Source organism: Nothobranchius furzeri, chromosome 16 (assembly GCF_043380555.1).
Source record: "Nothobranchius furzeri strain GRZ-AD chromosome 16, NfurGRZ-RIMD1, whole genome shotgun sequence".
In the NCBI taxonomy this organism is placed as follows: Eukaryota; Metazoa; Chordata; class Actinopteri; order Cyprinodontiformes; family Nothobranchiidae; genus Nothobranchius; species Nothobranchius furzeri.
The window spans coordinates 40,751,607-40,777,292 of NC_091756.1; the positions used below are offsets into that span (position 1 = coordinate 40,751,607).

A 25,686-nucleotide genomic window follows, 5' to 3' on the forward strand; every position below is an offset into this window, starting at 1 on the left:
CTGTTGCCAAATAGCCAGGGGCATGATCAGTCGGGATACAGTGACAGGACACTCACCCGTCACAATTTTTAATTTGCGTGCAAAAAAGTGATTTTCCTAACAAATCTGTTCATGCCCATGTTGCAAAAATTACTACATCCCAATATTTTTAGGAAAAAAGCCACAATTAAGACTACAGAATTCAAATTTACAGGCATTCAACCACAGGTGAGTGTGGTTCATTTAAGAGGTGTCCAGCAGACAGATGACTATAAAAGGGCATTACTTAACAAAGAAAAGCCCTTCTCATTTCATGCCATCAGCAATGGCTCCATATGGAAGAGAAATCATTTCTGTACACAAAAAACGTGAGGGCTACAAGAAGATCAGCAACATCTTACATATCAAACTACTGTAGCAAAAGTGATCCAAAAATTTAAGAAAGATGGAAGTGCAATCATCTTATAGAGACGTCCAGGCCATCCACGGAAGTTAACATCTCGACAAGAGCATCTTCTGATGAGAAGGGTAGAAGAAGATCACCTTGCTAGTACACTGCAGTTAGCTAAAGCAGTAGAAAGCCAAACTGGAGTGACTGTTTCCTGTGACACCATACGGTGCACACTGTCTGCATAGGAATGGCATGCATGGGTGTCATCCATGAAGGAAGCCTCTCCTAAAGCCCATGCACAAAAAAGCACATCAAAGATTTGCTGGGCCCATGCTGAAAGAGATGAAGACTATTGGGACTCTAGACTCTGGAGTGATGAGACAAAGATAACTGTTTTTGGACCTAATCGTTTCAAAACTGCGTGGCATTGTAAAGGTGAGGATTTTAAAGAGAAATGCTTGGTGCCTACAGTGAAGCATGGTGGTGGCGGTGTCCTGATGTGGGACTGCATGAGTGCTGCTGGTGTTGGGGAGCTGCATTTCATTGAAGGTATCATGAACTTAACAATGTACTGCTCTATACTGAAGGAGCAGATGCTGCCATTACTCCGTGCACTTGGCCGTCGTGCACTTTTCCAACACGACAATGATCCAAAACACACATCTAAAGCTACTGTTGCATTTATGAAGAACAGGGTGAAGGTGACTGAATGGCCAAGTATGTCTCCTGATCTGAACCCAATCGAACACCTGTGGGGAATTCTGAAGCAGCAAGTTGAGCATCACTCTCCATCCACTATCCAGACTCTAAAATTCCTGAAGAACTGAAAAAGCTAGATGTTGCAATATGTCGCCAACTTGTTCATTCCATGCCTAGAATACTTGGTGCTGTCCTTGAAAATCATAGTGGCCATACAAAATACTAGATGTAGTAGTTTTTTGTTGTGGGGCGACGGTGGCACAGGAGTTAAGTGCTCGCCCCGTAAGCAGAAGGTTGCAGGTTCGAGCCCCGCTCAGTCTGTCGCTGTCGTTGTGTCCTTGGGCAAGACACTTAACCCACATTGCCTGCTGGTGGTGGTCAGAGGGACTGGTGGCGCCAGTACTCGGCAGCCTCGCCTCTGTCAGTGCGCCCCAGGGCAGCTGTGGCTACATTGTAGCTCATCACCACCAGTGTGTGAATGTGTGTGTGAATGGGTGAATGACTGATTGTGTTGTAAAGCACCTTGGGGGGTTCCAGGACTCTAGAAGGCGCTATATCAATACAGGCCATTTACCATTTATATTATTAACCTTAATTTCATGTTATGGAGTTAAACAAGGGTTCATTAAAACCAGCCTTGTGAAAATTCTGGAGATTGTTATTTTGTTAATTGAGCTACTGTTTAAATTTGTACTTTTTAAAGGAGGTGTACAAATTTATGCTGAGCACTGTAGGTGCTGATGCATAATACATGTTTTTTCCTGGGAAGAAGACGCTGCTTGACCCTAAACTGGAGTGAAAATATTGTGCAAGAACAAGCTGCTAGTGAGACAAGTAACTTTGTCTAAAGTGGACAGAAAACACATGACAAAGCACAAACAAGCACAAATCATCTGTATACATATTTATTAGATAAATATTAGGTTGTCACATCATCTAACTACATACAGTTCTGCAAGACTAAAAATCACAATTAGTTCCTTTGTTTTCTGACCAGTTTAAAGTATGAAATGATTGTACATACAATGTACAAACATGGAGACAATGGCCACATTGAATCACTGTAGATTGTTCTTATTTTCCCAACTGTTCATGATATCAAAAATTGTACAAACTATGGATCTGGTTACAATCTTCTGGACTCATCCGCTTCCGCTATAATTCTTCCTCACTCTAAGTGGTTTTCTTTGTAACCTTATTTTTCTTAATTATATTTACTTGTTTTCTCTTTTAGCTTCAGCACCTCAGAGTATGCCGGTGAGACTAGAACACTTAGGCTAAATAGTACGTGTAAAACACAGCTGTCCCAGTTCGCCTAACAAAAGAGGTGAAAGTATATTACAGAGGGGGAAGGGTAACAAAATGCTGAAATACCAACAGACACGAACATGTTGCATTTTCCACATTCAGCCACTTCCAGTAGAGGGGGTTGCAAGCTTTTTTTTTAAATTTTTTATTATCGAGTAGAAACAATGCACATTCCCGAAGAAAATGAATTAATTTATGTTCATGTGTCTCTATAGTAATATACATATATACAAGCATCCTTGGGACGTTTAACAAGTCTTGCCCTCTGCCTCTGTTTTAGGCCAGACTTGTGAACATACCCTCCCAATTTTTTTTCTAAACATCCCCCAGAGAAATGGCCCTTTATTGTGATTGTGCAACTACACACTCTGGTGCTGCAATAAACACCAGACTGGTTCACTTTAAAGTAAGAACTATGAAGTGAGGATGACTTCTGTGGGATTATTTGGGGGTTAAAAAAAATGTGGCAGTGTAATGTTGAATGATGCAACATCTCCTTGTCTCAGCACTCTGAGCTGGGGTGAATAATAGTTTTTAAATTACATAAAAAAGAATGCTTATTTAAAATGACTGGTTAATCAAGCATGATGCTAAAGTGGAAAAAAATTGGATTTCTAGCCTTACAGATTAATACGATAAAAATGGTACAAAATAATTTACCAAAAAGAAAAAAGGGGGCTAAAAAGGTTTATGGTCTCATGCTTTTAAAAAAGCCACATTTTTCTCATAACAAAAATATAAACAATATCATGGATTTAATTAAAATATGGTTGCAATACATTTTTAAATACCACTGTGTATTGACATTTAGCAACAATTATGATATTCACAAAGATGGTTAATTACACTGAAAGTCAGCTGATGTCACCTCTTTTTAGAAAAATGTTGACATAAATTTAAGAGTTTTGATGCATGCATCTTGCCTGAAAGACAGGATTGCATCAAACCGAGTGAGCTATCTGAGAAAAAAGCTGAAGCAAAAGAAGGTGATAACAAAACAAAAACACACAAGGACAAAACAGATAGTAATGTCTGCACAGTGACAAACAGGAGGAAGTGTAGAGAATAGCTTATGAGATGTTCAAACTGGTTTCCTCTGGATGGAGAGGTGAGGCAGCTGGTTAGAAAGTCAGAGGTCAGGTTTGGGAGTGTTTCGATTGGACGACTAGTGATAGAAGGACAAACATTATTGAGATGATACAAAAATATTCACAATGATATTATGTACAGTACAATAGCATTTCTTAAAAAATAATACATTTGCATATGGAACAGCACTCTTCTCAAAAGGTGAAAACAAAAACAAATGTGGCAAATAGAAAAAAAAGCTTGCATCAATACTGCTTGAAAAACACTTCTTACACAGCATTGATGGATAAACAGTTTCCTCACACACACACACACACACACACACACACACACACACACACACGCACGCGCACACACACACACACACGCACACACACACACACACACACACACACACACACACACACACACACACACACACACGCACGCATGCACACAATCAAAAAAGCAAACACACACATCTTCATTCTCATCCTCAAGCTTTGGTAAGCAGTTTCCACCAAAAGTATTCTAGGACTGTTTAATTATGCAGCAAAATGAAAACAAGATAAAGACAGAATAACCAGCAGATTTACATGTCAAAAACCAGCAGTATCCCTTCAACGTTAGTGTTAAATAAAAACAAAAACAAAAAATCCTACTAAATCTGACAAAAAATAAAATACAACCATTTCTTACCACTTGAAAACGCACTAGACGAGGGCTTGGCACACATGCACTTTGTACACTACTTAAACAGCACATCGTTCAACAAGGAGAGAAAGATGCAGCTTTGCAAAAGTGCTGACGACAAGGCTCATGCAGAGCAGGTGAGGTGGAAGGAGTCATTGATGGAAGCAATAAACTCAGCAAGAACATCACAGGAACCCCAATCTCTCATGATGCACCTTTCATTTAAAAAAATGAGAGGATAACACTTCTCTTTAAAGGAGGACATTAACTATGCAACGTGTAGAAGACCAGATATGTAATTCTTGCAATATAAATGTTTTCTGGGAAAAATGCTCTCACAAAAAAGATTAAAATCCAGCACAACCGTTGATAAATTTAAAGCCGATCGGTTCCAAATACCATTCTAAAAGGTTTGCGACACATCTCTAGAAAATATTTAGACATAATGTGATCTTTTGCTTTTTGTGAAGACTGTTTTGTTTTGTGTGTGTGTGTGTGTGTGTGTTTTTTTTGCATTGCCAGAATTTCTTGTGCTTTATATATGATGCGTGGTGGAGAAAACAGTGCGACTAACCAGACCAGTCAGGGAATGGAGCGATGACACTACAAAACAGAACACACACTGGCCAGATATTGGTGTTTTTTCTGTTCTGCTTTAAACAACATTTTTTTGTTTGTTTCTTCTTCAAAAGGAAACCAAACGTATTTATAAAATGCTACAACACATTCCTAATGAGCATACAAATATGCGTGGTGTAAAAAAAAAAGAAATGAACTATAGCTGCACAGTCAAAGGTATCACCACAGGGTGGGAGGGCGTGGTAACTCCGCCATATCCTGCCGTGTCTCTTGAGTTTGAAAAATGTTTTAGTCAATCTGCGCTGGCGAAGGAAAAATTGTACAAGAGGAAGAAGAGAAAGGGAGTGCATCTTTGTGTTTATCAAGTACTGAGTAACTGCCATAGTTTCTCGGGGAAGCTTCAGGGCAATCAGAAAAGTTTGTGTCTGAAAATGCCTCAGTTGCTTTCGAAGAGTGACAGGAGGTCATCGTTGCTATTGCTGGGGAGGTCTGGGGGGTCAAGGTAAGACAACAGTTCATCTGGGTTGGCGAGTTCAGGAAGAAGCTGGAAGACAGAAAAAATGAGTCCAAGAATTAGCTTAAGAATTTCTTTTAAAAAAGTATACAGTCTTGACAAATTTTCCAGGACTCACGTCTAACGATGGCTCAGGCATGTCTGACCCTGCTTGACTGTCCAAACTACTGGAGGGGTTGAAGGTCAGGTCGCTGTGGGGGTGGGTGTTGGGACCAGGCTGCTGTGGTTGCTGCTGTGGTTGCGGCTGCGGTTGCTGCTGAGGGGGTGGAGCTTGTCGTGAGGGCTGAGGAGGCCCACTGTGGTGTAACTGAGGCCCCGATTGGCTCCCGGGGTGCGGAGAGGCATGTAAGGTTTGCTGTAATAGGCCGTGCGTCTGGTCTGGGCCGGCAGAATGAGGTATCTGTAAAGCGAGCAAAAATAATTTTCAGAGAAAATGTCTGATCTGTAATTTGTGTTTTTAAGATTAGATTAGTAGTTATTTGCCATAAAATTAGTCTAAAATCAGGAGTAATAAAAATTCCTTTTTATTAAATGGATTGCAGCTGATGATTTTTTTAGCCATCTTTCTACTAACTTATGATGAAATAAAATGTATATAATTGTCAAGAATAAATATTGCTCTTAAAAACAATCTATGAGGGGCCTATCGCTGATAGTCAACAAATTTGTCCTAATCGCCCAAGCTTACAGGGGTTGCTTTCTTAAAGGTCCAGTAAAATCTTTACCACATATCTTCTAGTTTTAGTGAAGCGGGTAATAAAAGAGACAAGATTAAAAAAATTCCAGAACTTTTCCTAAAGTAGCAAGAAAGAATGTGATGACAAATTTAGTTATTTAAAAATGTGAAGCAAGACGACTATTTTACTGTATCATGTGATTTTAAGACTACAAAAGCTGGAAGGACTCACCGAGTCAGGCATGCTGTGGGATAGGGGTTTGTCTTGCGTCATCAGGCTGTTGGGCATATCTGGTGGGTGAGACAGTTGGGGACCGTGCATGAAGTCATTCATGGATGTACCACCTGGGGTGCTGTGGGGGAAGTCAAAGTTCCCGTGTCCTGGATAACTGTTGCCTGCACACAAAAGAAAAACTATAAATACATGTTTATACTTTTGTAGTCGATTAACTTTGTGTAACAGAACTGAAATACCGAAATACTACCTTGCATTCCGTATTCGCTGTTGTTGCCTCCTTGCCCCGAGGGAAGCGATGGGTACGGCGATGGTCCGGGTCCAAGCTGAGCGATCATATCCATCACATTGGGCATGATCATCTGACTGGGACTCATTGTCTTAAACCTCTTAGAGATTGGCCCATCCGGATCCTCCTTGATGTGGATGTCTGATTTGATCGCCACCGGCCGCCAACTACATGTAGGGTCAATCGTGACCTCTTCAAACTCAGAACTGGTGGAAAACAGTCCAAATAAAACAGTCAAGGTACAAGGATAAGGAGGAAAATATATTTGAATATCAGATTTGTATGAGTGTATGTACTTTTGAATGGCATTCAGAATTCCCCACATGTACTGGTCCACCTCGAGTCCTTCTAACAATGCAGTTTTACTAAAAAGAGATATGATAAATTTAAAGATTTCATATCTGAAAATAGAGACAATCATGACAATAAGCGCAGCTCGGTGCATTAAAAAGTCAAAACTTACTTGCACACTGGACACCGCCATGTTCCCCGCTCACAGTTCAGTTGTAAATATGATTCCAAATCAAAACACTGCATTAAAAATAATTATAAGTTACACTAGTTGGTCAGTTGTCTCTTAAATTTCTCTTTATGCTGATGTGATGATTAAAAACCTGAACATGTTTGCAGTCATGGCCTCTCGCTGGAAGTTGTATTCGTCTGAAAGTGATTGGACATTTGAGGGAGACCTTGATGGCCGTCTGCTCCACACCGTCCTCCCCATTAAGCGCGGAGTTTCCTGTTGATGCTGCCACACTGCTGAAGTTCCTCTTGACTTTAAGGCAGAAGAAAAGAAGCAGCCCGTGAAACAAAACGTCTGAAAAGACTTTAAGGTGCAGTAAGTGATTGAGTGAATACCTTTGGTTATGCAGTGCTCTGCAGGAAGTAACCTCTTCTTCAAAAGACCCTGCAGGACAGAGCGGACCGATGGCCTGTGTACTAGCTGCAGCACAAACAAGTGTGACTGTGGGAGGAAACAAGTTTTATTTGTCTGGAAACCGTATTTTGTGCCTTAAACTCCTATATTCCTTCAAGAGAGTCGTTTACTCACACAGCAGCAGGCAGTGACCGTGATCTGGATAGTGTTCCTTCCTGGTTGGCACACATGCTTCAAGTGCAGAGGTTTGTGTGATGTCTTGTTGTCACCACGCTCGATTGTTAGAGGTGTGGCATTGACGCTGACTTGGACCGATGCTGGCCAGTTGGTGTTCATCTGACGGTCTTCGTGGTGGTAGCACTTAAACTGCAGCTCAAGGTCCGATCTGTGCAGAGAAATCCATCAAATGCTAGCTTTTTAAAGAGGTTCAAGTTTCTGAAAGAAAGTTTCTCAAATAAATCTTACATGTATAAAAGAAACAATGGAATGTCGCTAGATTTAGGAAGAACATGATCTCCATCTATTTCTAAAGCAGAGCTGTCAGCTCAAGGTAAATCACAAAGTAGTACGTGCTGATTCAGGGATATCTTACCTCCACATTAGCGTTTGGTGCACAGAGGGCCGTAAGTGGAAGACATGGTTGCTGACAGCCAGGTTGTGTTCTAGTCTGAAGGGCTCTAAGACAACCCCATCCCGCACTGGGAACGTTAGGCGCAGCTCCTCGTTGTGGTTGGCTACATTCAAAGAAAAAGGTCCATATAGATCATTAGAAATTTTAAAAGATTCAAAGTGATTTTTTCCCCCATCAGATTATTCCAGTAACTGACCTGGAGGGGGAGGGAGAACTGTGATATTTGGTTTGATGTCTGGAGGGAAGGGCGGCTTCACATCCTGGTTCGGTGACAAGTATGGAGGGATGTTACTCCCTGGTGTCATCGGAGGGGTGGGATTACCTGGCACTGGGGAGTGGGGGTAGTTACCCACTGGTCTTGGAGGCTGCAAAGAAGATATCTGAATATTTAACCAGACGTCTTTGAGGATATAAAGATCATATCTATCCAAGAGTGGGATAAAAAAGTGAAACAATTCTGAAGAATAACTTGGCTCACCCCGTTCATGTTAGCCTGGTTGTACTGATAGCCGCTCCCAGGAAAATTATTAGTTTGACCATTGAAAGGTGGCTCTTGCTGTAATTAATCAAGACCTAGTTTATTATTTGGAAAAAAAACAACAACAGCAATGTTCAGACATGAGCCTTCTGACTGCACCTTATAGTATTGGCCCATGGGACCCCCATGTGCTGGGTACTGCCCTTGGAGCTGCTGTCCTGGCATCCTCTGACCTGGGTAGTTGGGAGAAGGCAGCGGCCTAGAGGTGTTGGTTGTGGGGTACTGCCCCTGCTGGTTGGGGAATTGGGTGTTTGGTCCATACTGCTGTCCACCATAGTTTGGCTGTGGAGGAAACACTTATTCAACATCCACAAAAGAAAACGAGTAAACCTTTGTGATTCGTAATAAATAGCCCGCTCACCTCTCCTGGGTATGGTCTTTTCATGCCTTGCATACCCATCCCCTGAGGCCGGGGCCCCGTGTAGCCCTGCTGCGGCATCCTTTGGCCATGAGCTCCAAAAGGCCCCATGCTTTGGCCCCTGGGTTGGTTCATACCCATCGGGGGGCCGCTCATGTTGGATGCAGTCATCCCTGCACCCATGTTTCCAGGGAGGGATGGAGGGCCGCGGGGTCCAGGCTGATTCATAAACTGGCTGTTGTATGCCTGGTTTGGTCCCATCTGGAAAGAAGAACTCATCTGGAAAAAACAAAACAGGTTCAGTCAGCCCACTCATACCTGACCATCAATGTGGTCATTTTGAAAAATGCAAATATAGTTAAAAATAGACAAATATAAATGGCTAGAACAAGACTATAAAAAGAAAACAAATTTTGCTATAGCCTTTTACAGCTGGGTATTCCGATCACACTTTATTGCCCCCCGATTGCCCCCGATCCAAGTTATTTGATGTTGAGTATCTGCCAATAGCGAGTCCCGATCTGATACTCCAACAATGCCATTTTTGCTCTCCTGAGGCGACACGTTAGCTCTGCATTAGCCTGCTAGCTAACAGCCTATGTTTTGTGAATTCTCCGCCTGCCGTAAATTTAGTGACATTACGGTGTTGTTGTCCATGCAACAGTGAATATTTACATAGCGAAACTTGTTAAAATGAAATATAAGCCATTGCCATTACATTTAAAATTCTCTGTCTCAGGATAAATTTAACAGGTCATGCTTGTTGTAGCCTGATTCTAGTTTAAAAATCATGTGATTGGAGCATCCCTAATGTTTTGTCTAATTTTTCATCCGTTACAATGATTGTTCAATAATAAGCCTAAGTCCACCTTTCTCAACTCTCTTTGCAGTATTATAGCTAGTACTTAGACGATTCTATCTAACAGCAAAGTATCAAGGACAATAATAATTAGTGTGAGGGGAACCAGGCCTACCGGTCCATATTGGTTCATGTCCTTGTTCTGGGTTTCCTGCAGGGCTGCTACGGTAGCTGTGGCGGTGGCAGTTGCGGTGGCAGCAGCTGCAGCAACTGCAGCTGCAGCAGCAGCTGCAGCAGGCTGGGTGAAATCCGATGGAGGACGGGAGTTTGAGGGGATGCCCATCCCACCAGGTCCAGCACTTGGCCCTCCAGGGTAACTTTCGTAGCAACACAATAAAATTAATTACTGCAAAGCGCTACAAAGAAATTCTTAATTGTTTTATTCACTGTCCGCTTACTTGCCACCGAAACCTCCCCCTCCAGGGTAGTTGGGTCGTCCGTACATACCCTGCTGCATGTAGCCCTGATTTGAGTTGCCTTTGTTTGGGAACTGCTGCTGTGGACCGGGGAACTGAGGAGAATTCATACCCGGATTGTTACCAGACATGCCCGAACCCAGAGGATTGCCCCCAGGGTTCATGGGGTTGTTGCTGTTGACCATGGGATTCCCCAACACCTTTAGACAAAGACATAAAGACACGTACATGTTCTGATAATCAGAGATGTGGTTCAACTCCTCAAAAAAAAAAAAAAAAAAAAAAAAAAACTGTAAAAAGCACAGAAGTTAACTTTGTCTTAGATGTTTGAACAATTAAAACTGCTTTCCAGAGTTTTACTCTTTCAGAAATTATGTATGATTTGTCAGAAATTCGTAAAAGTGATTATCTTATCATGTCCTGTGATATAATATAAGCAATACGTCCGGCAGAGCTCCTTGCAATAGGAAACTGAGCGCCGACCAGAACTAATCAATAGCGTTAGACTACCGCTTAGATGCTTCACATTTAAGGAATACCTCGGCTGAAGCAGAGTTGATGAACTTTTCACGGACAAGTAAGTCTCTAAAATATAAATATATGAAAACACAACGCGACATGAGAATAATACTCGTAAAACAACGTGTTTTAGCTCTGTTTGTCAACTACAGAAGCACATTTATAAACAGAAATGTGAAGTTGCCATCTTAAAAAACAGAGGAACAGCGCTTTTGTGTGATATGCTTGTCAGCCACTTGATGGTGCCATTGGATAAGAGAAATACTCCGGAAAGAAGCTTTAATACAAAAATAATAGCAAAACTAAAGTGTGCACACGGTCCACACAGACACACACTACGACCAGTATCATATCTTAGTTCTGCAATTGTTATTTTTCGTAAATAATGACTTTCGCCTAAACACTTTGGATGCCACTTCTTTGAGATTTCTCTCTACCAATCTTGTCCATTCTAGGGCTAGTATCAGTGTGGGCTATGCCTGTGTACGACTTCACGGACAAACATAATCACAATAAAATATGTGAAAGTTTACTTGGATTAACAGTGAACTGGTTTGTGAAACTTTAGCACGACAAGTTGGATATGGTCACATGGCATAATTGCAATTAAATTTCAACAGTAGTAAAATGGTTTTAGAAATTATTTTGTCATAGGTTATTCATTTTATTCGCAACTTGGTTGCCAGCTCCACCCAGATTTTCTTACATGTTGACACATAGAAACTAGATTGAGAAGGATGTCAAAAGCTCACAATGAATATTTTAAAGGAAATGCGACAAACACTTTGAAAAGAATCAGAGTTCCAGTGCTGCCATTACACCTCACACAAGCACACTGAAACCTGTTGTGAACGACATTTTCTGGCAACAGTTGCCGGCCAGTGAGGATTTTTGAATCCCTCAGTTTGGTGCAGAACCTCACCTGGCTTTGTGATGTGTTGGTCACACCCCAGACAGTGGTCACCACAGACACTGAACCTGGAGGCTGGTTGGTGTTTTGTTGCCATGGTACTGAGTCGTAGGGAAAAGAACCATCTCTGTATAGGAAATGAGAAAAACACATCACGCTAATTATGAATATTTGACCAATATACAGAAAACATATACTCAGTGTTTCTTGATAATAAGATGATAATCTGGCAGTTAGCTTAGCTGCTAAACTATAAAGGAAACTGAGCTTCACTTTGATTCCCCCCACTGGCCTGGTCTCTCTGTTCACAGATGTAAACACACATCACACACATGCTGCACACAGCAGTGTGAACACTGACCCGTGTGAGAGCCCGGGCTTCATGGAATTCATCGGGGGCTGCATGGGTACTTTCCCTGGAGGCTCGTTCTGTCTGTTCTTCTGGTGACGGAGGAGGAGGAGGCGTCCCAGTTCCTCACACCACGAAGACAGAAGTGCTGAAAAGCAAGCAAAGAAGAGAATACATCATTTGTTTGGACTTTACTTGATGTAAAATCTTGTCTTTAACAAGATATAGAAAACTAAGCAGAGAAATTTCATTTCTTTTTTTAGAGGGTAAAAGACGCTCCTTAAATACAATACAGTATAAAATAACCACAATCCAGCTTGTCAGTGCTGCTCATGGCCACTAGAGTTTGCTCTGAGCATGCAGATGGACTCCACATTTACCTACCGCTTGGTTCGACCACCACCTCAGAGAGTGTTTGATCAAATCATATGCGTTTCATCTGCTGTGCATGTGTATGCACCTCTCTCACTACAAAAGACTCACTTCTACCTGCCTTGGTCTGCAGCATCAGAGGAGAAAGGGTATGTATCAAAGAGGAGGGCAGCCACCTCTTATGGTCCTCAGCACTTTTAGGCTGAAAAAGGAGCCAGAGGGGTGGATGGGTGGGTGAGACAGAGAGCTTGTTGACCTCAGCTCCAGTTCACGCAAAGCAGAAAAAAAGCCACGTCAATATGACAGTAGAGAGCGCAGGCTGCTGTCGCAGGCAGATCCACCCAGCCACCTCATACAAGAGTGGCCTGCATTGCACAAATAACACACATGATGCAAAAGGTTGAGTGGGTGAGTCAGAGGAGATAGCGGGCGGAACAAACAAGAGATCCTGACTGCTTTCACACACATGGAAACCCAGAGATGTGGCCACACATGGATGCTTGCAAACAGAGCCTAATGACACTGTACTGGCACAAATAAATAGGGCACAAGATTTCCACGGAGCGCGGCAAATTTCCGCGGACGCTGCTGAATTTCTGCATCGACACACAAGAGCGCAGCACCCCAAAAGGAACCTCCTATCCTTTCATTTGAACACTGAGCACACCAGCCTTGCTCTGTGTAAAGACGAGGGCTGGAATACAAAAGACGTGTACAGATGGTGCCAGCAGTCTCCCTCCTCTCCCTCCCACTCCTTTAAAAGCAGCACGGGGCTCAGGCACAGAGGCAGCTGGGTTTTTCCTCCTTCCCACCCGCTCCTGCTCCCTCTCCCTCTCTTCCTCCACCTCCTCCTCCTCCTCCAGCCAGTTCTTGGTGAAGCAGGTGCCAGGAGACGGGCCGTACTGCTCCTCCAGAGAATTGATCTGACTTTAACAAAGCTGCGCTTTAGTTGACAGAAAAAGGAACTCAGGTGCTCTTCAACGTTGTATTTGAATGCTCAGATTTGCAAATTGGTTTAAATTAAACACAAGTTTGGCTAATAAATGTATGAGTGCATGTGAAAATACCCTGCAGTGTTTAAACAGTGTCGTCTTCTCCTCGAACTTCTTTTCTGATGGAGAGTTCTCGGTTGAAGGTTCTGGCAACCTGCCAGCACATTACAGCTCTATTAGGTGCCATTATTCTCTTCCAACAAGGGGCAACTTGCACTTCTTCAAGTTGATAAACATGTCTTCACAATTCATCCCTGTCCTGTGCCATCGAGAGGCTGCCTCGCTAAGCGGATAGCATCCTCAACAGCCCCAGGGCAAAAACAAGCTAAGCAGAGAAACATCAATATATTGACTATCTGAGAGAGAAAAATAAAGAGAAGGAGGCACCTATACCACCACTTAAAGAAGAATTACCCTATTGCACTATTAGAAAAAGGTCTTTTGGTTACCATCTCCACTGAGTGCCTGCTTGCTTGCCTAAAAAGAATCCCTCATTGACTCAGAGGATAAACCTTGTGCTTCAGGACAAATCCTTGAGTCTACCTCCCTCTTTTACGTAATCTAAACAGTTCTTAGACAGTCAGTTCTTAAACAAAAGGGTTACTGCTTTTCTTCTCCATGCTTCCTACAGACGGCCCTTCAATGGACACATCTGGCTCTCCCCAACAGCCAAAACTGCAGATAATCACACCAGGTGTGATGTTCCAAATCTCACTCTGGATTGATTCAAACTGGCGTTTTTTGTGCTACTGAGCATCTTTCTGCCATGTTGTCACTAAAGTCCCTGGTGGCGACAAGTCTCTGTCTTCCATTAGAAGAGGGGGCTGTCCTGTTTGCTTGGTAGAAAGTCCCAGGGGCCAAGCTGAGATTGAGCCCCATTGATATTCTGGTGCTCAGCTGCCCAGCCTGATGGTCAGCCATGGAGGATGGCAGTAAACGCATCTGCTGAGACTGGATGGGTGGTTCAGCAGCTTGGCCTGCAGCTTCCAGCTTTGCGTTCTGTCATAAAGCCCCAGAGAGACACAACAAATGACACAAACTGCATCACTGAAAAGTCATTCAATGCTTTGCCCCCCCCCACCACCACCACCACCACAAACTGCATCACTGAAAAGTCATTCAATGCTATGCCCCTACAAATGCTTCAAGTTAACACATCCATTAACTGACTCGGACTACAGTAAGCAAACCATGTGTGTGAAAATGTGTTTACGTAATGTGTCATTTCATCAAGCAATCAGGGGACCACGACATAAACTACACAAATATGATACATAACTGCACTTCACAACCTGTGTAAAACTTAAAAAAAAATTTCAATTATACTAATACTTACCATTTTGTGTATTACTCATTCAAAATAAAAACACTGCAACACTTGTCCCCACTGAGAGGAGACATCACAGCCACTTTATCCACAGTCCTTCCAAAGTAACTCAGAAGAATATTTGTAATACATATAAAGGAGGTAGCAATTTTGCTCTCTGCATCAACTAAAAAGAACAAATTGGTGTTGTGCTTCACTCAAATCTAGATAGCAAGGACCTAGACTGAAATACCACAATAAATCCTGTTAAATAAAGTTAAGGGGTAAATTGTAAAAACACGACTTGAACGAGTCTTTTACTTCACTTGGCCCCTCCTCCAAAACACTCCCCTTTCCTCTTTGTCTTTTCCCTTTTCTAACTTCTCTTTTCCCCATCGTTTACAGTCTGGGCTCTGCAGGGGAGGCAGCAGGTAAGGCAGATGCCAGAAGCTTGTATGATCCTCATCCAACCCTACCCGCCACCCCTCCTTTCTGCTCTGTAGCTAATGGACACCTGCTCTCTTGTCAGCACTGGACATCCACCTGGCATCGTCCCACAAGGCTTGGTCACCAAACAGCACCATGCACACCCAGTAAACACACCACACATTATTCCTACTTTAATGGCAACAATGGAGCCCAGTTTTTTGCCCTAAATCCCCTAGTCAAGAATCATGACCCCCAAACGGCTTGTTTGAAGACATCTAGCCAGAAGGGCTGAAAGGAGAACAAAGAACATGAGCAAACTAACAAGAACAGCTCTAGTGGGCTGCACTCTTTAGTTTCTGAGGGGGCACTATTCACATTCTATTCCTCCTCTCTCCCCCTTACTGCCTAGAAAGCTCTGAATGGACACAAAACTCTTGCAGGCCAAAAAGGCTACAGAGCCCAAGAATCCCTGGAAACTGAAAGTACTTAAGGAAGCCATGCTAAACAACATGGTTTAGTTTTAGTCAAATAATTCCTCTGTCTGGGTGAACTGCTGGATTGGTAGAATTTGGTCCAAACAGTGTCACGAACTGCCAGACATCCAACAAACGCTTTTGTGTTAAACCCTAACCCAGCATTTCCAGCAGTTGCACAGTAACAAAATAATTAGGGGGAAAACAAAAAGGAGAAAATATTTTACACGCTCCAACTCTTGACAGAAGGAAATGCAAACTGTGTGTTGTTAAAGGGGAAATATTATACAAAACTCACCTTTTACATCCTTTTGTGCTGCCATGTGAGTTTCTACTGCCTCAAACATAAAGGAAACCCATCCATCCGTCAATGCTTGGTTTACGAATGATAAGTCTAAAAAAAGCAGTTTTAAAAATTCCCTGTTTGTGATGTCACAAACAGGGAAGTTAGGGTAGAAACCCATTTCACCTATCCAGGTTGGAGGAGTAGCAGCTCTTCTCCGAGTCCCTCCTGTGTTGGAGCTTCTCGGCTTATAGCAGCCTGAGCGGGGGATGGGTGGGATTGGCCAACTCAGACTTATTTTCTTACAGTAGCAGAGCCCTGAAACAGCTCATTCTAGAAGGTACTGACATTGTAATAATAAAACTGTTGAGATGGCTTTATAGCCTCCTTTAGAAAACAACGCAGAGGTGGCATCAGGGAGCCTTAGGCTGTTTATAAGTGGTCAGACCATGGCAGTAATGCGGTGCAATCGTGTTCTTTTCATGGTGGCATAAATGGGGTGCGGGGGCGGTCTCTGTGCTGCCGCAGACTTCAATTTACTTGGATATAACTTGCTTTTTATTGTGATTGAAGCTGCGCTCCTCAAGTTGTCTCGACAAGGCGCTCCTAAAGATGGCTCACACATAGTCCCTATGAGTGGTCAAGTGATCTGATCTCCTGATTTGCTAGCGTGGTGTGTTTTCTAAAAAAAAGGCATATGTGAAAGTTGGCTTTTTTTGCAAAGAACTCCATATATTTAGTATTAACCATAGGACTATTATAACTTTAAAAAAATACCATAATATAGGTCAAATCAAAGACTACTTCAATTACAGTCTGGTAGCTTATTTTGTGGCATATTCCAACATTGTTTTTAATAGAAATATATGATAAAAAAGGATGTATGAAGTGGGACCAATTTTAAGTTACAGACAAAAGAAAGAGGGAAACAATCATGGAACAGATTGAAAATATTGGTACCAACAGTTATAAAACAGCCTGTTTACTGAGACCAGACAGCAGCCTGCTGTCTGCACCTCATCGTTGTCTGCAGTTTCCTTTTTCTTAATTTATTTCCTCTGTCGCTCTCTGGGACGTTAGATGCCGGAGTCTTGTCAATGTGTGCTTAGACCCATTCCCTCACGGGGAGCCAGACTTGCTGGCTAGGTTTTATGGCCCATTTCTGAGCTGCCACGGCTTAAAAACAGCCTCCTGTAGGCCACAATGTCATGTCATGTCCATTTGGTGAAGAGAAGGGAGGGGGACTGGCTGCTGGACTCTTGCCAAAAAGATTTTCTGAGGCCACGGATATATGTAGCCATAAGAGAATAAAATTAACAGAAAACGGAGATGGCAGAAATTTGGTGTTTTAGGGTTGTTTCAACATCCTGTGCTCTTGAACGCCCCACGCATACTGCTGCGCGCATACTGCTGCGTTTATATCAAACATATCCAACCAAACACCCTGTGATGCTAATCTAAACTAAAACTAATGCAGAAATACTGATGATATACCATCAAAGAAGCAGACATTTATCTTCAAGAAGAATCTCAAAGATAAACTCTCTCAGCATTCAGATTATGTTCATTACAAAACATCTTTAGAAAATCCAATCAGGATTAACTGGAAAGTGATGCATCCCACAACCAGATTTTCTTCCATTGCGACTGTCATTTATTGCTCTGGGTTACACAGGAGCCAACACTCACATAGGAAAGCCAATGTTTTAAAACATAATCCCTCTTGGCACCAGCAACAGGACCCTTCAATAAAATCAGGCCATAAAGGTGGAACCATACAGCATTTCTCTCACCCAGCTAGGAGTTATTTCCTTGTGTGGTAAAACTTAAAAATCAAATCAAATCAACTTTATTTATAAAGCGCTTTCACATGCCCAAAACGGGCAAACAAAGCCCTGTACACCAAAAACAAGCACAACAATAAAACAGACATATAACCATTTAAAATACAATAAGAAATCCCAAGTACAAGTTCTCAATCCATATCAGTCCTGTTTACAGAATCAGATCCAGACACATTCAAAGTGATGCTGCCCACGCAATCCCATCTTCAATGTCCAAACGCCAACGAAAACAGATGTGTTTTTAGTCGGCTTTTATAGGTCTCCAGTGATTTGGCCTGCTTTACGTCGGCTGGCAGAAAATCTGTCACACAAGCATGTTTTCAGTGAGGTTTAACTGTTATTGTAATAGAAACAATTTTTCTAAATGTATTAGTCACACACATTTTAGTGTAGTTTACTGGTCCATCTACGTTCCTGCCCTCACCTATGGTCACGAGCTTTGGGTAGTGACCAAAAGAATGAGATTGCGGATACAAGCTGCCAAAATTAGTTTTCTCTGCAGGGCATTTTAGAGATAGGGTGAGAACATAGGCGTCATTTTAACCGGGGACGCCGGGGACATGTCCCCGGCAAAATTTGTGATTGGCAGCTGTGCCCCCCCCCCTTTCAAAAAAGCCTGCTGATGAGGATTTTTGTTTTACCAGCTCAGATCTTATACCAGGGGTCGGCAACCTGTTCCCATCAAAGAGCCATTATTGCCCGTTTCCCACAGTAAAGAAAACACGGGGAGCCACAGCAGCTGCAGCGTTGTGGGCGGGGCCTACCCTCAGACAGCAGAGAGCTGCTCACAACAGGTGACAGCAGCCCATACCGGTCGCTCGCATGGGCGTCGCACCCGTGGGGGATGGGGACGATGCAACACCCACACTTTTCTTATTGAGATCATTCAACACCCACACTTTTGGCGTTGCACCCGTGGGGGATGGGGGGATTCAACACCCTCACTTTTCCAGCTGTTTTGCTCACCTCCACACCAGTCTGGTTTCTTTAGGTCGCACTCACTCTGTTTGCCTCATCTTCTTCTTCACCTCCCGCTTCTGACAGCCGATGTCGGGTTTCCAGGAGAGCAGGAGAGGGAGGGACGGAAGAGCTCGACTGAATTCATAATTTTCCATCTTGACATTAGCTGTACAAAGTCTGAGTTTGATAAAGTGAAGAACAACAATTTGCAGAGGTTTATAACAGGCGCGGCGCCAGGTTTTCATTTTTGGGTGGGCCACGGTAATTCTGGACAGACCGTAATAAGCAGTGACTTAAGTGAAGCAGGCAGGTCGCGCTAGAAAATTTAGTTTAAAAAGACGTCATAAACGTGTTCCCCCGTCATTTTAATTTCTAAAATATGAAGTAAAAACTCCCAGTTTAATTTTCATTCATTTGTCATTAATATTTAGTCTACACCCGTGCGTTAAGTGGACCATCTTCCAGTAAACGCAAAGCATCCAGCCCACCTCTCCAAATGCGTAAAATGTGCATCAGCCGCTAGTTAGGCGCGCCGCGCGCACCGTCAGCTATCGGCCCAGACAAGAGCAGAGCAAATAGAGAAAGAATAGAGGATGATTCTGTCTGGATGTGGATGGAGATTACATTTTACAGCAGCCTGATCATCATTTAAATACGTAAACCATCACCTGTCTTCTAGTCCACGCTATCAGCATTATTTTAATTTGTGTGTGTGTGTGTGTGTGTGTGTGTTTTCCACATCAAACACTGGTCTAACCAACCAGACCAGCGTGTCCAGTGACATATTAATGTTACAATTAAACAGTTTCACTTCATGTAGGCTAGGAACGTTTCACCTGCCGTGGCCCGACCGCTTCTGTTCCACATAAACTTTGTGCGTTATCAAATGTCTCTACAGGTGCTTGCTGAGCTGAAGAGGCTATTCTGCCTCAGACTGGATGCGTCATGCGTCTCCATATTAGAGACGGGAACAAGCGCTGTTCAGCCAAAGTTTCATAATCAGAGAACATTTTTCCAAGTGACACATCCCTCAGAGAGACCGGATTTCCAGACCGCTTCAGTGGGAGGAAATCTTATCGCATGCGCCGTGGTTCTGTGCTGCGAACCCCTCTACAGATCTTCAGCTCACTGTCCACCGTGGGAGCTCCGATCCGCGCTGAGCACATGTCCAGTAAAAAGCTCTGATGTTCTGATGGGAATAATTTCTTGATTGATTTAGTTACCTCTGCGATGTGCGTAACGATTAAAATGTCAGCTCATCTGTGTGTGCATCAGTGCGCGTCGGGGTAATTCTTTCAAAACAACCAACATCCTTGAGTTTATCTGTCAAAATAAACAGACAAATGGAAATATCTGTAAGCTGCCATTTAACTGTTTTACCTTCTTGTGAAGATTGCTGCAAAGAGAAACAATTAAACTTGATTAACCCCAGAGCCATGCGCACTGCATTGTACTCCGTGACTGTAAAGGAGGGGAAATGATTTAATCGGATCCTTTTCTTTTCAACATGGTTTCATGTAAAGTTTCATTCAGTACAAACTTTAGTTACACCCATCTAACGAGACAGAGCCTGGATTGGTATTCTGAACAGTTTAAACATGTTTAAAACGGAGACATGCGTGACATGTCTAAAATTCGCACCTGCTCCGCTATTATGGAAATTAAACTAACAAGATGAATAACATGAACTTATTTTAGGCACAGACAATGTCCCCCACACTTTTGAAAAGCTTGCAACGCGCCTGGTCACTCGTGTACGTCAAAGTTATCTTTCATTAGACGATAATCAATAAAACGATTTATATAAAGTGGATCCAGAAGTTGTAGCCCGTCTCTGCCTACAATATTGATATTTTTCACCCTGTTGGTGGTTTTACTGAGCAGGTGCCACTTTTGTCATACGTTTCTTTTAAAAACATGTTTAGACTGTTCAGAATACAAATCCAGGCTCTGTCACGTTTGATTGTTGTAATTAAACTTTGTAGGTGGGGAAGGTCAGAAAAGGATCCGATCAATTTTGTTTTTCCCTCATTTACAGTGACGGAGATAACGGCGCAGTGCGCCTGGCTCTGGTGTAAATCAAGTTTAATTATATCTCTTTGCAACAATTTTCACAAGAAAACAAAACAGTTAAAAGCAGGGCTTGTGTTGACGGGATAGTTCCCGTATTTGACCGTTTATTTTGACGGAGAAAGAATAGAAAGGATTACCCCGACGCATGCAGACAAACTGACATTTTATTCCACTTAAATCGCAGATGTAGCTAAATCACTCAAGAAAAGATTCCCATCTGAACATCTGAGCTGGGCATTGCTCAGCGCAGCTCGCTGTCAGCGTGTACTACATAAGGTACACAGCGAGCTGAAGATGTGGAGATAGGCTTGGAGCGCGTCGCAGAACCAGAGCGCATGCGGGAAGATTCCTCCCACTGAAGCGAGTGTTTTCCAAACCCTGTCTCTCAGAGAGACTTGTCACTTAGAAAATGTTCCCTGATTATGAAACTTTGGCTGAATAGCGTTTGTTCCTGTCTCCAATGTGGCGACACATCCAGGAGCCGTCTGAGGAGAATCCCAGAATCTCACATCCTCTTCAGCTCAGAAAGCGCCGATATGATTACGCACAAGCGTGACGCGTCAACCCGGTCTCACAGTAAGACCGGGTTGGAACTGTTCAGGTTTACGCAGACAATCTTTACATTTAGAATTAGCATACAGATGTAAAATTAATGCAGTAAAATATAAAGCATTTTACTTAAATATCCATTCATTATTTTACAAGCACAGAGAGCCGCATCAGATGGATGGAAGAGCCGCATGCGGTTCCAGAGCCGCGGGGTGCCGACCCCTGTGCTAGCCTACTTTATTGTCTCCAGCAATTTTTAAGCCCCACTCAAGTGTATGGTTATTGTCCCCAGCAATTCTGAAAACAAACTGACGCCCTTGGGTGAGAAGCTCTGTTACCCAGGAGTGGTTCAGAGTAAATACGCTGCTTTTTCACATCGAGTTCAAACTACGACAACAATCAAGGTGAAACTGGGAGCCCTTATCCTTGTTTTCATGTCTGTTAGAAAACCGAATCATTGGATGAAGTATGTCCCACTTCGCTACGGTAGGTGGCGACATGCACCCTTTCATGTCGGCATTAGCCTATAGCAGTGATCCCAAACTCCCTTCCCACAGGGCCGGTATCCAGCATGTTTTAATGTTTCCCTGCTCCAACACACCTCATTTTGATCAGCAGGTGATTAAAAGGCTTCTGCAGTGCTTGATGAGCTGCAGAACAGGTGAATCAAGTTTGTTTGATGAGAGAAACAACTAAAACATGCTGGATGCTGGTCCCTGGGAAAGGGAGTTGGGGATGGCTAGCCTATAGCAACATAAATAGTAAACAAATGCTCGTGGCAGTGAAGCAGACAAACTAAAAACAGGTCAACAACAACACTGCAGCACAGCTTATTTGGTGCGTAATGTACTATGTGTGTTACACATGTTACATTGTGGCGATCACATCTTCAGAAGGTCGCTTCCACGATCTTGTCACTTCTGGAAGGTGAGTGTCCAACCGGTCACACCTCAGCTGGGCCATTTACATGCAGAGGAAGCTGGATTCCAACCACATTATCTGGGTACTTCAGCTGGATGAGAACTAGTTCGCCTTCAGTCAGACCAACACGTTTACATTCATTTAAAAAAGAAAACGACTTCAGTAAACATAAGGCAATTGTTCGGAGTTCTGCCTCTGCATTTGAATGCACAGACTGTCAGCCTTTTTAGACTTTGGAAGTTGAGTTGTTGCGTTTTTGAGGAAATCAACTTCATATTTCCCAAGCAGACATCAGGTACATACACATGATTTTGGTCAGTCACTAAAGAATTAGAGCTTGAAAAATACAAGTGTAACCTCGGTGAACTTTCCACATGTCCGAGCTGCCAGCTGCTCTGACGTGGATTATTTTTAACCACCTCAAACCAGATTTAAAGATGAGCAAAGACGCAGCTTACAGGAGCCAGATTGTTTCCCAAAGCAACAGGCTGCTATTAACAAAGGCCCAGCCTTAAGCCTCTGTCTATGATCCTAATTAGGCAGAGAGCAGATGTGCCCAGAGTAGTGCCCACCTCAGGGTGCTGGGCAGAGCCTGCAGTGTCACGGCTGCATGTGCTGCTGGCTGATTCACCTGTGACCTTTTCACAGTAGGCCTGGGGTCAAAGCCTGTGCAGAAATACATTGGAAACAGCCACCGGAGGAAGCAGGTCTGGCCATGGCACCCCTCTAGGCTCATTAGAGATGTCCATATGTGCAACAGCTCAGGATCTGAATAAAAGGCTCCCTCAAGATAAACACTAGTGCCAAGTGGAACTACTGAAAGTCAGACTTGATCCAAGAGGAGATTATTCTGATACTGAATGCTTTCTGGCCTTAATATAACTGGAATATTTCTCATTGCTCTATGATTCCTGCAACTGTTTATTTTACTCTGGATAGAGCACATTTCCATTGGTTTAGTGTGTCATTCTAAAGCAGTTTATTCCATTTATAGGCTTGTAATTCAACATTTGTATCACATTAGTCTGAAGTGAGCAATAGGCCAATATATAACTAACAGACTAGTCATCACCAGCCAGACATCCAAAGAGGAGGTGCTGGATAAGAGAAATACAATACAAGAAAAACAGTAAAACACCAAATATCGCATGTTTTACACAGTAAAGCTCAGAGCTGAAGTTATTCAGATGTCATGCAGCTCGTCTGACCAAACAGGATGTTGAGACAAGTCCAGTGTGGGGGCACAGAGTCAGCCCTGTGAGGGTGGTTTGTTTGTTTGATTCGGTCAATGCGTCAGTTTCCTGTGTTTCCTGAGTCAGAATGAATCCTGCAGCAGCAGCTGCTTTTTGTAAAATGCCAACTTCACATCAGAAATAAACATGTTTACAGCTTGGATCTAAAAATCATTTTAGGTTTACATTCATGACAACTCTTAGAGGGTTTAATTTTTTTCTAAATCATCTGTTTAGATGTAATTAAAGCTTGAACTTATTAATTGTTAGGGGCATGTCCTTTTGAGTGACAGGTGTTCGCTGAGTTGTTGGAGTTAGCGCTAGCAGCTTTCCTCCCTGCATGCTACAGGGATGGTCTCAGCCTCACATTAAGAGTTACAGCCTAGGAGGCCGAGGGTAGCAGAGTCACTCAACCGTGTTTTGTTATTGGCTAAAAGCGCCCGCCAACCTTTGTTAGCTTCGGCTAGCTCAGTTAGCTCGTAGCTACATTGGCTCAGAGTTTGATGGGGTCAATCATCTGCCCCCAACCTCAGGTTCATTTTTGTATTTTCCAAGAGTGACGCGACGTGTGACACGGCCAACATGGCAGTGGTGGGAACCGCCCACTGGGCTTCAGTTCAGCTCTTCAGAAACCTACGGGTGATATCACGGAGGCTCAGTCCATCTTATATTTGCGATCTATGGTAACAATGCAGGAAATTATTTAAAATTAAATGTCCAGAATTCTTTGAAGGAATGCATCTCAATCACAACCTTCCATGCCAGAGATTAAAACTGATTTCATAAGGTAGGGAAATTATTCATAATTATTAACATGATTATTGATTAATATTGGAAGATTGGTTAGCGCTCCAAATATGAGATGGAGAAGCTTCTCAGTTGGTACCACACACTGTTGAGCGCAGTAAAAAGGACTGAATATAAACAATGTTCACGTTCGGTGCTGCTGACAAAGACAAATGCCTTTCCCCTTATTTGTAGACATTGCATATGTACGTATAGAAGACTGGCTACATTTTCAATTGTTATAATCTAGTAGTTCAATGCCAATTCTTGCAAATCATCTGTATTTGTGATTACAGATGATTTGCAATTATATTTCAGGTGCAATGGGTTGCTTATCATTTCTTAAACAATCATGTGAAAAGACGCACCTGGTGGTCGTGTAAAGGATGTTAGTCTGTTTGAGAAGAGTCAGATCTTTGGCGTGCATCAAGCAGAGAACTACTAGAGCTGGGTTAAGAACTGTCCAACGCAGTAGTAAAAACTGGTCTGATGAGTCCAGATGGACCCTGTTCCAGAGTGATGGGTGCATCAAGGTAAGAAGAGAGGCAGATGAAGTGATGCACCCATCATGCCTAGTGCCTACTGTACAAGCATGTGGGGGCAGTGCTATGATCTGGGGTTGCTGCAGTTGGTCAAGTCTAGGTTCAGCAACAGGATGTGCTTCAAGAATGAGGTCAGCTGACTACCTGAATATCCTGAATGACCAGGTTACTCCATCTTCCCTGATGGCACGGGCATATTCCAAGATGACAATGCCAGGATTCATCAGGCTCAAACAGTGAAAGAGTGGTTCAGGGAGCATGAGACATCATTTTCACACATGGATTGGCCACCACAGAGTCCAGACCTTAACCCCATTGAGAATCTTTGCTGGAGAAGGCTTTGTGCAGCGGTAAGACTCTACCATCATCAATTCAAGATCTTGGTGAAACTTTATGCAACACTGGAAGGAAATAAATCTTGTGACACTGCAGAAACTTATCGAAACAACGCCACAGCGAATGAATGCTGTAATCAAAGCTAAAGGCAGACCAACAACATAAAAGAGTGTGTAACCTTTTATTTTTTTGGTGGTGACTTTTTTTGTATTTCCACAAAGGGAACTTGCATTTTACTTTTTTGATTTCAGAGGTTTAATATTTGATCAAACTTTAGTCTAACGGGGGGGAAAAAATCTAAGTTTGTGTTTGACTAAAAGATCACAACACAAGAGCTGTAAAAACAAACGGTGATTAGTTACAGCTGATGTTCTTTCATTTAGGTAACACAAAAGCAGCAGTCAGTCTGATCCTGCATGCTGTTGGTTCAGTCTGAGACTTTAATGAGAAACCTTAAAGGAAAAGGTCAAGGCAATTTTGCATCCTGGGAAGAAAAACCAAACGCAACATAGCATGGAACACGAAAGTCACTCAATCTGATAAAACAACAGAACTGAATGGTTGGATGTGGAGAGCAGTACAGGTGAAACTGGATAAATGAGAATATGGTGCAAAAGTTCATTTATTTCAGTAATTCAACTTAATTTATTTTATTTGTATAGCACATTTCAAACACAAAGGCAATTGAAGTTCCAGCCAG

General features: G+C 42.7%; 1 protein-coding gene across 2 annotated transcripts in view; it reads right to left on the reverse strand.

Annotated features, from left to right (window-relative positions):
- Positions 1 to 4,945: 4,945 nt before the first annotated feature.
- The window catches only part of LOC107387839 (zinc finger MIZ domain-containing protein 1), a 143,312-nt gene continuing 122,571 nt past the window's right edge, over positions 4,946 to 25,686 (reverse strand). For both annotated transcript variants that reach the window (XM_015963048.3, XM_015963049.3), the window contains 18 exons: positions 11,901 to 12,036; positions 11,552 to 11,666; positions 10,093 to 10,310; positions 9,810 to 10,011; positions 8,839 to 9,114; positions 8,577 to 8,759; positions 8,418 to 8,495; positions 8,136 to 8,304; positions 7,901 to 8,042; positions 7,483 to 7,693; positions 7,290 to 7,395; positions 7,046 to 7,206; positions 6,895 to 6,962; positions 6,728 to 6,796; positions 6,393 to 6,637; positions 6,140 to 6,303; positions 5,350 to 5,631; positions 4,946 to 5,261 (listed from right to left, as the gene is read on the reverse strand). In XM_015963048.3, coding sequence (XP_015818534.1) covers positions 5,154 to 5,261; positions 5,350 to 5,631; positions 6,140 to 6,303; positions 6,393 to 6,637; positions 6,728 to 6,796; positions 6,895 to 6,962; positions 7,046 to 7,206; positions 7,290 to 7,395; positions 7,483 to 7,693; positions 7,901 to 8,042; positions 8,136 to 8,304; positions 8,418 to 8,495; positions 8,577 to 8,759; positions 8,839 to 9,114; positions 9,810 to 10,011; positions 10,093 to 10,310; positions 11,552 to 11,666; positions 11,901 to 12,036 — 2,933 coding nt within the window. In that variant the 3' untranslated portion in view covers positions 4,946 to 5,153. The remainder of the gene's footprint in view (positions 5,262 to 5,349; positions 5,632 to 6,139; positions 6,304 to 6,392; positions 6,638 to 6,727; positions 6,797 to 6,894; positions 6,963 to 7,045; positions 7,207 to 7,289; positions 7,396 to 7,482; positions 7,694 to 7,900; positions 8,043 to 8,135; positions 8,305 to 8,417; positions 8,496 to 8,576; positions 8,760 to 8,838; positions 9,115 to 9,809; positions 10,012 to 10,092; positions 10,311 to 11,551; positions 11,667 to 11,900; positions 12,037 to 25,686) is intronic.